General features: G+C 49.9%; 3 protein-coding genes across 3 annotated transcripts; 2 read left to right on the forward strand and 1 right to left on the reverse strand.

Annotated features, from left to right (window-relative positions):
* Positions 1–1,392: 1,392 nt before the first annotated feature.
* Positions 1,393–1,734, reverse strand: Pmar_PMAR020771 (hypothetical protein; the record flags this gene model as incomplete). The annotated part of the gene is made up of 2 exons (XM_002781339.1): positions 1,393–1,521; positions 1,566–1,734. Coding segments are annotated over 2 exons (298 nt in total), but the record flags the coding sequence as incomplete, so codon positions are not given.
* Positions 1,735–3,640: 1,906 nt separating this feature from the next.
* Pmar_PMAR020772 (DNA-directed RNA polymerase I largest subunit, putative) lies at positions 3,641–4,265 on the forward strand (the record flags this gene model as incomplete). Its single annotated transcript, XM_002781340.1, has 5 exons — positions 3,641–3,702; positions 3,819–3,917; positions 3,965–4,025; positions 4,075–4,151; positions 4,193–4,265. 5 exons carry the CDS (start codon positions 3,641–3,643, stop codon positions 4,263–4,265), a joined length of 372 nt encoding a protein of 123 aa, XP_002781386.1.
* A 34-nt stretch (positions 4,266–4,299) lies between these two features.
* Pmar_PMAR020773 (DNA-directed RNA polymerase I largest subunit, putative) lies at positions 4,300–11,179 on the forward strand (the record flags this gene model as incomplete). The annotated part of the gene is made up of 32 exons (XM_002781341.1): positions 4,300–4,394; positions 4,437–4,510; positions 4,553–4,711; positions 4,765–4,869; positions 4,919–4,992; positions 5,038–5,323; positions 5,374–6,002; positions 6,052–6,356; positions 6,435–6,772; positions 6,820–7,032; positions 7,085–7,177; positions 7,231–7,308; positions 7,356–7,515; positions 7,563–7,652; positions 7,704–7,853; positions 7,905–8,058; positions 8,103–8,221; positions 8,300–8,428; positions 8,477–8,522; positions 8,570–8,677; positions 8,730–8,972; positions 9,029–9,175; positions 9,225–9,417; positions 9,537–9,642; positions 9,695–9,799; positions 9,862–10,043; positions 10,095–10,192; positions 10,244–10,356; positions 10,409–10,499; positions 10,553–10,628; positions 10,677–10,777; positions 11,051–11,179. 32 exons carry the CDS (start codon positions 4,300–4,302, stop codon positions 11,177–11,179), a joined length of 4,989 nt encoding a protein of 1,662 aa, XP_002781387.1.
* Positions 11,180–11,405: the final 226 nt, after the last annotated feature.

Genomic DNA, 11,405 nt, shown 5'->3' on the forward strand with positions numbered 1-11,405 from the left:
AAGTTAGCCTTTGTGCCATTGAGATGCCTCGTGTATACAGCCACTACACAACACAAGCCAGAGCCATAAGACACTGATGATACCCTTGGGCATTGCTTCGGGTCCTCCCAAGGTTATCCACCCTCGAGGCTCCAGGGCAAGGAAAGCATACTTAGCAACAAATTGGGAACCTCTAGATAGGTACCCAACTCTCTTTGCATTAATGTCGGGGGACTCCAATATAGCTATTCCCTCCTGGACCTGAACCTCATAGAGGCTCGCTTCACTGCTAGGTGTCATCGGTCCCGGGACAGGCTGTTGTTTGGAAGTGCCACTTGGCTGTCCCTCTTGCTCTGCGTGAGCCCACGGCGTTGCGATGGAAGGGTATTTCAAGGAGCGCTTGATGTCATCAAGGTTCATTGACTTAGCGTAGTCAAGCTCCTGCTGGAGGATGACCTGATTACGAGGGACTTTGGATTCGGATAATCTTGATGACCAAGAGCGTGGATTCACCAGTCTAGCCTGCAGCTTCCGAACATACGGGTGATACGCGATCTTCGAGGTAGCATCCAGGTGCCCTTGCTTCCAGTCTCCGAATAGGAAGTTAAAGAGTCGTGTCATCTCAGCTTGGTGTTCAGCCGTGTTCAAAAGTTCTGGGGAGAAAAACCTGATAGTAGCGATAGGAGCTAATCCGTGCGATCATAGAGACTATGCATCACAACCGAGGACTGATCCATCTACGAGTACACGAGGCATACCAAGCTCTGATATCTTCTGTCTGTGTCCGCTGACACCTATAGGGTATCGCTACCGTGCATGTTGCTTTGGTCTGTGCTGTGTCGGATCTGATATCTACCACGACTCCCTTTTCCCTTCGTGGTAATGGGTCCGTCTCTGTGTCTAATAATACAGAGTTTCTGCCTTCCAATGTACAATTAACATGACTACGTTGGTCTTTGATTGACTGGTCAACTGTTTGAGTGTGTCTATCGCATGCAGCTTCCTCAGTCATAACATGTACATCAGTACGTACTGCTGTGTCTGTTTGAGTGGAGGCATCGACCTTCATGCCTGTGAATGCAATGGGGCGATCTACTGTGATGCTCGATGTCTTGCCCCGGAATAGACGAGACATGATATTGGAAGGCTACCATAGTGGTGATGCATTGACAACTCGACTCGATCGACACGCCAAGCATGCCGCCATGAAGAAAACAGTAGTGAACAACCTGGGGTATAGCCATGAACAAGGCCCTTCATCTCGGGTCAAGGAAAAGTGGAGCTGGGGCGATCCATGTATCCTACATACCCTCGCGACAGGGGCTCGGTGGTTCGGTCTTCCACAAGCCAGCACCATACAAGATCCATAACTGATGAAGAGAAGGAATGAGGACATGGGAGTGGCCAACCCACGTTGGCGATGTCTCGTAGCGTTTGCAAGCTGGCTGTGATAACATGGAAGGTAGTTGTGGATATTGTACCTCTACCATGCGGAGGCTCATGAAGCGCGCTAAGAGCACTATTTCACTGTCCAATGCCCACCTGCGAAAAGAACGAATATGAGACTGACACAAGCATAGAAATACCGATTGAGATGAAGGCTTCTAAATATATCCCGAGCGGCATCTCTCGTGAAGAGTTCGAAGCCGCATTGGGCACCTCGAGTGGGCTGGCAGGGACATACCATAATGGGGACTTTCCAACCATCAGCCATACAATGAAGTGAAAACCAATCATAGCACATTTCGAATTGGGCTCCGCTTCGCTACAGCGTCAGTGGCTCTGAGGTGATCCCTCGCACCAAAGATATGGAAAGTGAGGAGTCACTACCGAGCATGAAAAAGAACTGCATCAACTAAACTAAAGAACTGGCAAGCGTGTGGCCTCTAACACCGACCGCTGCAATGCCTGAGTCTCTATCCATAACCTCCTCAAGCCGAGCAAGATCGTCGATCCTAGTAGCACCGTCTGCATCTACCATTAGGATACGACGCCCACGGGAACATCTAACTCCATAGCTGTAAGAGCACCACTATACACTCTCTCGCTCCCCTCAGACCTACTGCCGCACCCTTCCCCATGTTCCTAGCGACCCCTACCACCCGGGTGGTTATGTCAAGTCCACTGATGCCTCCTAGTAAATTTCCTTGATGGCGTTCTGGGGACTATCGCCAGACCAGGATATTCGAGCAAAATAACTCCTCCGTACGATTGAGGGAGGAGTGGTGCGGTCTATTACGGTGATTGGACCCCTTCAAGCGTTGTGGCCTCCATCCTCGATTCGATATATGGATTAATTATGAGCACTAACGCAGCAACTACAGCTGCTACCAGAAGTACTTCTGGGACCAAAAAGGCATCTAGTGGTAGCATAGAAAACAATGACGAGACAACAATTCCATGGGAAAAGCTGCATGTACGAGGGCTCACGAACTTGGTATGTGTTACCTCATCGGACTTCTTCTGTAGCGTCTGTTCGAGTTACTTGACTGTCTCGTTAGTCTTGTCTCTGAAACCCTGCCCCATCCCTCTCCCTATGCAGCTAGAGGCGTATTACAAGTCTGAAGTGATGAACTCCAGGCGCTTCTCTACATTGGACACAGCCTCGTCCCTTTCCTGCCGTACCTGGTGAGAATAATAAGTCGACAAGGCACTCAGTCCCGTTGTCTACCATTATTGGTCCGACGAGAATCCAGATTACACCATTCTCGTCGAGGACGTCGAACTCTTAGGAAGGAATAAACATCTCTAAGGTTAGCGCTGGCCCTCGCAACCACCTTTTTCACTTGTTCACTCTCACTCTTCTGTGCCGTGAGTGTGCGCACCTTGCCATATAGCTTCTGTAGCCCTAACCCAACTCAATGCCCAGCGAACGCTGACGCTCCTACTATTACGATCCTGTACGTCCTGTATCTCAGTGACTGTATCCCGATATTGGTTCTGTAACGGAGTTGAATGAGTTGCCGATATGATAGACAGCAAGTAGAGCGGTCATATTGGTGGATACTCCCAGAGTGATACACCTTCCCCGATGCTATCCCACCTGCTGCGGGTCATCCATTTAGTAACGACGCTACTAGAACTCAACACGGAGCTCTAACTCGGTAAGAGGGTAAGAAAAACTCAGGAGACTCAAGTTGAGACAATTGTAAACTCAGATATGTGGAAGCGTGATGATAACATTAATCAGTATGCGTCACAGTCCCACCTATGCATGACTGCAAGCCTTGCAGTGCAAGGTGAAACCAATCGGCATTTGAGTAACGGTTTAATGCTTCATTCGAAAGCATCCTCGTTTTTCTTGACTATGTAAAGACACGACTTGGAAACACTACGCGTGACAGCACGAGACGAGAGACGTTAGAGCTAGAAGGACTCCGGCCTGGCGAAGATTGATCAGTAAGTCTAAAATCACCACTCTTGCCACAGTACTTGAGTGAGCCAACGATGTAACATGAGAGAAATTTCCCGAATATAGACTGTTTTGACGCGCGCTAAAACAGTAATCGAGCCCTGCTGGACATCCCAGCTCCTTTAGAGTCGAGTAGCTAACTAGTATTAGTCATGTTCCTCAGTCTTCCAGCATAGCGCGTTCTCCTCGTAGGCTCTGATCTCACAACTGGCGACACCTCTTCTTAGTTTCTCGTGGTAGCTCTCCACAATGTCAGCGGCATCCGAAGAGCAGATCCGTCCTGGATGCTCGATACACGATGTACAGTTCATGTAGTATACGGGGCATGGGGGGCTTTGGGGGAGTAGAAGGTGTGCTCTGCTGGGGGGGGGATAGATACGAACTCGTCAATATGCTTTTTGAGGCTGTACAGAGGTCGTCGCGGCAGGTACATGTCCCCGAAGGAGATTCAGGACATATCTGTTAAGGAAATCACAGAGGTTGCTGCGTTCGGCAATCTGGCGGGTGCTCCCTTGCCTGATGGATTGTAGTCCAATAGAGAGGAGTTTAAATGTCAATGATGCATCTGTTCAGATACGATCCCGCACTGGGACCCCTTCACATCGGTGATCTATGCAAAACGTGCGGATTAGGGGTAATGAGCTCTCGAGGGTTCGGGGGCCCGAGTGGGGCTCTATTGTCAGGTTCATGACTGTCCTGGTCACTTGGGTCACATAAAACTCGCGACTGATGTGTACAATCCTTTCTTGATACGGACATTGTAATTCGACTCGGTCCTACACCGGGATATTGGCTGCTCAGGTATAACGTGCTGCGTAGAATGTGCACTTCTTGCAATCACTTCCGTGTTCGAAAGGCTGTAACTCAGAGGTGAGACCATCATGCTCCCATTCAGTAGCTTAGACGAAATGCACAGATATTGTGATCGGTTCAAGCTCATCCTTGCCGGTCTCGAACCCGAGTCTCACGATGTAGTCATGGAGCCTTGCGATGAGAAGACAAAGTGAGATATACTAGACTCATACTTGCTTACGGGAGTTCTCAGGTCGGCGTTGGAGAGGGATATGACCTCAGACCCCAATGCGGACAGTCGAGAGGCCTTCGTTGAGCATGCTAGTAGTATAACATTCGGGGGTCCGCCAGTCTAGGGCTTTGCTGTAGGTTATCAGGATGGCTCATCATCTTACGTACCGTACATTATGGGCCATGGTGAGGAACAGAACAGGGTCAAAGCCCTGGTCAAGCAGCTGGGCCTCGCCCACAATGAGGTTAATGATAACCTCGAGAAGCTCGTGGGCAAGAATACTAGTTGGGGAATAAGTGATCACTACTACTCTCTAAAGAGTGCATGGTATAGCTGTTGGGCTGTTCAGGTAGCTCAGGCGAGATACAGGCCTGGAACGATCTGGTGGCGGAGTTCGAGAACGAGGTATCGGTTGCGGTATGCCCCAACTGCAAGGCTAAGTCGGAGCTCTTCCGTAAGCTATTGACGACAAGAGTGACGGTCGGTGGATTGTGAACTTCTAGGTGTTGATGGATACAACAAGATCTTCCGGAAACTTCGAGGGAAGGCCGCAGAGAAGTTTGTCACTCCCACCTACGTACAGCTATATTGAGTAATACTATGTGGCCCATCTCGAACGCAGGTGCGCAACCTCCTTCACAAGCTCTGGTGTGAGGAGAGGGAGATTTTGGAGTTCCTATTCCCAGCCTCTGTGGGTCGTGGTGAAGACATTTTCTTCATGCAGAATATAGTGGTCCCTCCAAACAAGCTGAGACCTCTACGTTTTGGTGGTGATAGTGATGATAACCAAGGATTCTTACCTGCTTCAACGGTTTGTCTGAAGAATATACTTGAATCCAATCTACTACTCAAGCAGCTACTCGAGACTGACCAGGAGGCTGTAGAGAACCCTAATGACAGGGAAAAGGGTGAGTTATGAAGTTGCTCGTGTCAGTGGAGTCCACTGTGATATCTTCAGCTGGCGATGCCCTGCCGAACCTCATATCGGATGAGGATGAGACTATGAAGCCTGTCGACAACACTCCTCAGAGAGGGCCTATGACTACTCTTGGAACTGCACTCATTGACTTGCAGAATAACGTAAATAACTATCTAGATTCTGCTAAGAGCGGCAAGGCCCAGAACAAGGTCGTGGCATTTGGTGTACGACAGCTTCTTGAGAGGAAGCAGGGTCTATTCAGAATGAAGATGATGGGCAAGCGTGTTAACTACGCTGCTCGTAGTGTTATCAGTCCGGATGTCTCTCTGGAGACTAACCAGATTGGCCTCCCCATGTTCGCGGCTCTACAGCTGACTGTGCCCGAGCCGGTTAACTCCTTCAACGTAGACTACCTGCGGGCGTTGGTGGAGAATGGTCCCGATAAGTACCCAGGCGCCGCTGCTGTAGTGTTCCCGGATGGCAAGCTGGTGTCACTGAAGGGTCGACAACCTCATCAGAGGAAGGCCATTGCTAGGAGTCTATATCAGAGTACCAACCCAGATAAGAAGCCTAGAGTGGTGCTCAGGCATGTGAGGGATGGTGATCCTCTGCTGGTGAATCGTCAGCCTACCTTGCATAAGCCAGGCATCATGGCTTTGTTCGTGAAGGTAATGGAGAGTAGTCTCTCGAGCTGCTGACGAGCCTTGGGTGTTTCAGGTGCTCAGTAAAGAGAAGACTATCCGAATGCATTACTCCAACTGTAACACATTCAATGCCGATTTCGATGGTGATGAGATCAACTTGCATTGTCCTCAAGACTCTAATGCCAGAGCTGAAGCCATCTATATAGCCTCTGCCGATCACCAGTATCTGGGGCCTACCTCTGGCAAGCCCCTTCGTGGTCTTATCCAGGATCATGTTGTCTCTGGTGTATTCCTTACTGCAAGGGATCACTTCATGAGGAAGACTGAAGTTCAGAACCTCATCTACACTGCGATGCGAGCCGCTATAGAAGGCGACACGTCGGGTATTGGTAGTGTTAAATCTAGAGGCCAGGTGACCAAGCTCACCACCCCTGCTGGGGTGCCCAAGGACTTCAGAATTGTCATGGAGCCTCCAGTCATCGTGAAACCACAGACATTGTGGACAGGAAAGCAGGTCATCACCATCTTCCTCAAGAGTCTTATCAAGTTCGCTACTCATAGTACGGATAAAGCCGTAGTCAATGGTTTCAATCACCATGCTAAGGCCAAGACCCCTGGCGATCTGTGGGGTGGTGTCAGTGATGGTAACAAGGAGGAGCAGATGGTCACTATCAGAGATACTGAGCTCATAGAGGGTGTCCTGGATAAGGCTTCCTTTGGCGCCACTGCTAATGGTCTTACACATCTCTTCTATGAGCTGTGTGGCCCTAAGGCTGCTGGGCTACTACTCACTGGTAAGCTGGTGGTAGTCTTTGATAAGGGAGTACGCCCTATTGCTCAGGTATGGGTAGGATGCTCACCCTCTACCTCCAGTACCATGGCTTCACTTGTGCTATGAGGGATCTTCTTATCACTCCTGAGGGTGACGAGGCAAGGTTGCAGATGTTAAGGAAGGCTAGGGAAGACTCCTGGAATAAGATCAGAGACTGGGTGAAGGAGAATAGCCCGGAGGAGGCTAATGTCAAGACTCTACATAAACTCCAGAAGGAGATAGGTACTTGATGGAATATTCGAGAGGTTGGGGAGGGAGTGGTATGAATGATCAGGTAAGTTGTATGCTGCAGACCCCAAGGTTCAACATCCCATGTTCGAAGAGCTAGAGGAAACAATGCTGTCTACCAATAGGGATTACTGGGGAAGTAACGAGGCGCTGGTGTACTCACTAGGATGGACGAGATATCACTGTTTTCAGAACTCATCGACATCTTATTCCCTAAGGGCCAGGTGTCTCCATTCCCAGATAACTGCTTCTCGGCTATGGTCAGCACAGGTAACGTCACCTCATAACATGCTTACACTCATATGGATGCTGTGTAGGTGCAAAGGGTTCGAAGGTGAATCACTCAATGATTGACGCCATGTTGGGCCAGCAGGAACTGGAGGGGCATCGTGCTCCTCGTATGAGGAATCAGCGATTCCTTCCCAGTTTTGCCCAGTATGATATCGGCCCGAGGGCTGGTGGTTACATTACCGACAGGTGAGCACGCACAATGCAGATCTGATTGTCTCGTATGCTGTGTCTAGATTCCTGACTGGATATCGACCACAAGAGTTCTTCTACCATTGTATGGCTGGTAGAGAGGGCCTTGTTGATACTGCTGTGAAGACAGCAAGGTGAGCAGCCTGGAAGTTCCTCTCCTTCTTATCCAATGCCTTGGTGTATAGATCTGGATACTTACAGAGATGTTTGGTGAAGAACTTGGAGGGTATTACTATCAACTATGACTACACTGTTCGGGATACTGACTCATCGATCGTCGAGTTCCTTTATGGTGAGGATGGTATGGATGTGACCAAGGTCAGCCATTTGGAACAGTAAGGCCACTCACTGACTTGGGAATACTGGTATTATAATCGCATTATTAGGTTCGATGTGTTGGATGAGAACTCTGCCTTCATGGCCAAGAGTGCTGCTGTCGCTAAGGAGGAGGCTAAGATGGAGAGCAACTTGCCGGCTCTTTATAGGAAGTGGGCGGAGAAGCCTCAGAGTGGTCGAAGGACTAAGGACCTCGTGAAAGGGGTGAGGGATCTATACGTGTATAATGGTCAGATGGTGGCAATCAGGTTAATGCTAGCGATAAGCTACGGGATGAGGAGAAGGAGCATATCGCGTTTGTTGTGAAGGATACTCATACGAACGGAGGCAAGGCTCCTCCTATGAACAGCATGCTACCCCCATGGAGGTACTACTCCTCGACTCATATGAAGAGAGCTATTACCACTATGCGCTGGTGTTGAAGTACCATGTTGTCCGCCTCAAGGTTCACTGGTGCTATGTCCGAGCGTGAGGAGAATGCATTGACGGAGTATCTCTCCCATAGACCGGAGGAGTTGGAGAAGAAGATGCCCACTGAGGAGTTCCGTGATGTTATCATGCATAAATACGCTAGGTGGGTTGAGCAGTGATTCCTCGTGCTTCACTATAGACCTATTTTCAGGACTCTAGCGGATCCTGGTGAAGCTGTTGGTACCTTGGCCGCTCAGGTGAGATTCGTATGTTACTATTAGGCAATGTGGTATTCCTTTGTCAGGGTATGGGAGAGCCCTCTACCCAGATGACCCTGAATACCTTCCATCTTGCTGGTCATGGTGGTGTTAACGTCACATTGGGTATCCCTCGACTGAGGGAGATTGTACAGGTAAGGTATCTCGCCTCGCTGTGGATTACATAGAGTATTGTGCTATTCTCAGACCGCATCTCGACACCTGGAAACCCCTGCTATGGAATTCCCTGTGCTCGGGGGCCTCAAGGTTGCCGAGGAGCTCAAGGTAATGACTGATGGAGTGACGTCAATATCGGCCTCCATTCACCACTCTGTTCAGGGTAAGATGACGCGAGTGTCTCTGAAGGACGTGGTAGTGGCGACTCACGTGTTGGAGTCGGTAACTGCGGCCCAGCCTAGTGGAGAGACCATGCGAACCTACGAGCTTGTGGTAAACACTCTATGCACTGCCATCAAGATGCTGCATGAGCATCTTCTCCTGTGCAGGTTGAACTGGTTGACCCCGTTATGATCCAGAAAGCATATCCTAGCTTGTCACAGACAGCTATTGCTCACTTCCTGGACCATGACTTCCGAGATAAGCTCAACTCAAATCTTAAGAAGTTCATCAAGATATCTGAGAGCACCTCTACGGTGAGGCGTTCCTCTGTGGGCCTTCGTGGATCGACATGGCTCTCTTCAGATCACATCACGCAAGGCCCAGCAAGAGGAGGGAGCAGCTGATGTGTTCAATGAGATTCCCGAGGATGAGAATAATGCTGAGCAGAAGGATCAAGGCGATGAAAGCCAGAATGTCACTCGTACGCTAGCCCAGCGTGCCCGAGCTACTGATGAGGAGAGGGAGGCCGAGCTTGATAGGATGGAGGCTGCTAGCGGTAGGCGTGCAGGGGATGCTCTGTATTATATTGATTGTGGGTGTAGATGCCGATGATGCTGATGAAGGACAGTATGATGACCTTGTTGATGACGCAGCAGCAGCAGTGATGATGATAAGAAGATGATGTAGGAGAGGAGTGGTATGACGTGTTGCAAGTGGTATTATCTCAGGATGAGGCCGAGGAGGACAACGAGACCCCCGCAGCTGAGGAAGGCACTCAAGGGTAAAAAGTCGTATAGTGGTGGTGATGGTGCTGTAAGCGTTGGTATCTTCAGACCTGCTCTCGGAGGGCAGACTACCGCCGAGGAGTATCAGGTCTCCAAGACTAAGAACTCTACTGAAGTCATCTTCAACAAGTCTGGACGTCTATACGGCCCGAAGTAAGTCTCTCGCTTTTGGTATACAGTGAGTGCATCGATGATTATCCTATGTCGTCGTTTAGGTTTGTTCTCCGTTCCCGACCACTTGAGCTCTCCCAGGGCATCTCTCGGAAGATTCTCATCCTGGAGGCTGTCGCAGATCTTTGCTCTGATCTATACATCCAGCAGACCCCTGGCATCACCAGCGTCCATGTGGTGGAGCCCCGTCCTGGTCAGTCTGATAAGGTCACGATTGAGACTGAAGGTGAGCCTCCCTCCCCTCATGGTTAGTAGCTACTTATAACCATCCTCGTAGGTGTTAACCTCGATATTGCATGGGGCCTTGACGGTATCGACCATGACCGCATAGTCACCAATGATATCGGTCTTATCTTGGATCGGTATGGTGTAGAGGTAGCAGCGTTCGGGCAATTATGGTATGGTAAATCGTTGTTCTCCTTGCAGGCAGCACGTGCGGCTATAGTCCAAGAGGTGCTTCGAGTGTTCGGTCACTATGGTATCGGTGTCGACCCCAGGCATTTGATGCTCATCTCTGACTACATGACTCATCATGGAGGGTAGTGATAGTATTCACTTGTGTTTACTAGCAGTAATATTCCTCCCTTCCAGGTTCCGTCCCTTCAGCCGTAGAGGTATGGAGGCTCACGCATCCCCATGGCTGCAGATGACATTCGAGACTAGTGTTAACTTCCTAACTAAGGTAGGGCAGGCTTCACACGTAGTAGGCTATGCGTGAGCTGTCATCATGCTCAGGCCTGTAACAATGCACAGTATGATACCTTGAAGAGTCCAGCTGGGTCCATCATCGTCGGCAAGCAGGCCTGTGTTGGTACGTGAAGAGGTGTAACCGCCGCTCCTACTATTCTGATATGAATAGGTACTGGATGCTTCGATCTACGTATGGAGATGCCCAAGAGTGTACGGGGACTTGCTAAGGATGAGCTGGCTACTCAGGTCAAGAAGCCGAAGAAGGAATTCGTAGGGAGTCTAGCTGTGTTATGGATCACCGCATGCTGTGTTCGATCAGGTCTTCGCGTGATATATATAGGAGGTCGGCCAGTGGTGTTGTGAAGGTCGTTAACGTATTTACCAAGAGAGCTTCGATTGTGCTCTCTACTTCACGTTATATAGGTTTCTATCACTGCTATACTCAATTGTGTAGGGTTTAGTCGCTGAGAAAGGGTATAGTAGGAGATTGGGTGCTGGGCTGAGCAGAAACTGGACAGAGGGGCTATACTTTACAAATGTCAGGGGTCCCACCTCAACAACAACAACAACAACAACTTGCAGTTGGGATGCCCACACCACCCTTCATGGGTATGCCGCAAGGGTCTGGTGGAAAGGTACTATGGGGCTCTCATATGGACCGTAGTCGGTTAAACTCGCCATTGTCTCAGAGTCCTGCTCCGCCCCCAGGGGGCCTTCCCATGCCCCCAATGGGTATGCCAGGAGGGATGATGCCGCCCCCACCAGCAGGTATAGTAACCTCTCGTTTTTCCACCAATCTACGCATTCTAGGACTTCCTAGCTTCCCTGGAGGACCTGGTGGTATGCTACCTATGCCCCCACCAGGTGGGGCGTTCGGCAACATGCCTCCACCTCCTGG

The sequence above is a fragment of the Perkinsus marinus genome (genome assembly GCF_000006405.1).
Source record: "Perkinsus marinus ATCC 50983 genomic scaffold scf_1104296942710, whole genome shotgun sequence".
Lineage (NCBI taxonomy): Eukaryota > Perkinsozoa > Perkinsida > Perkinsidae > Perkinsus > Perkinsus marinus.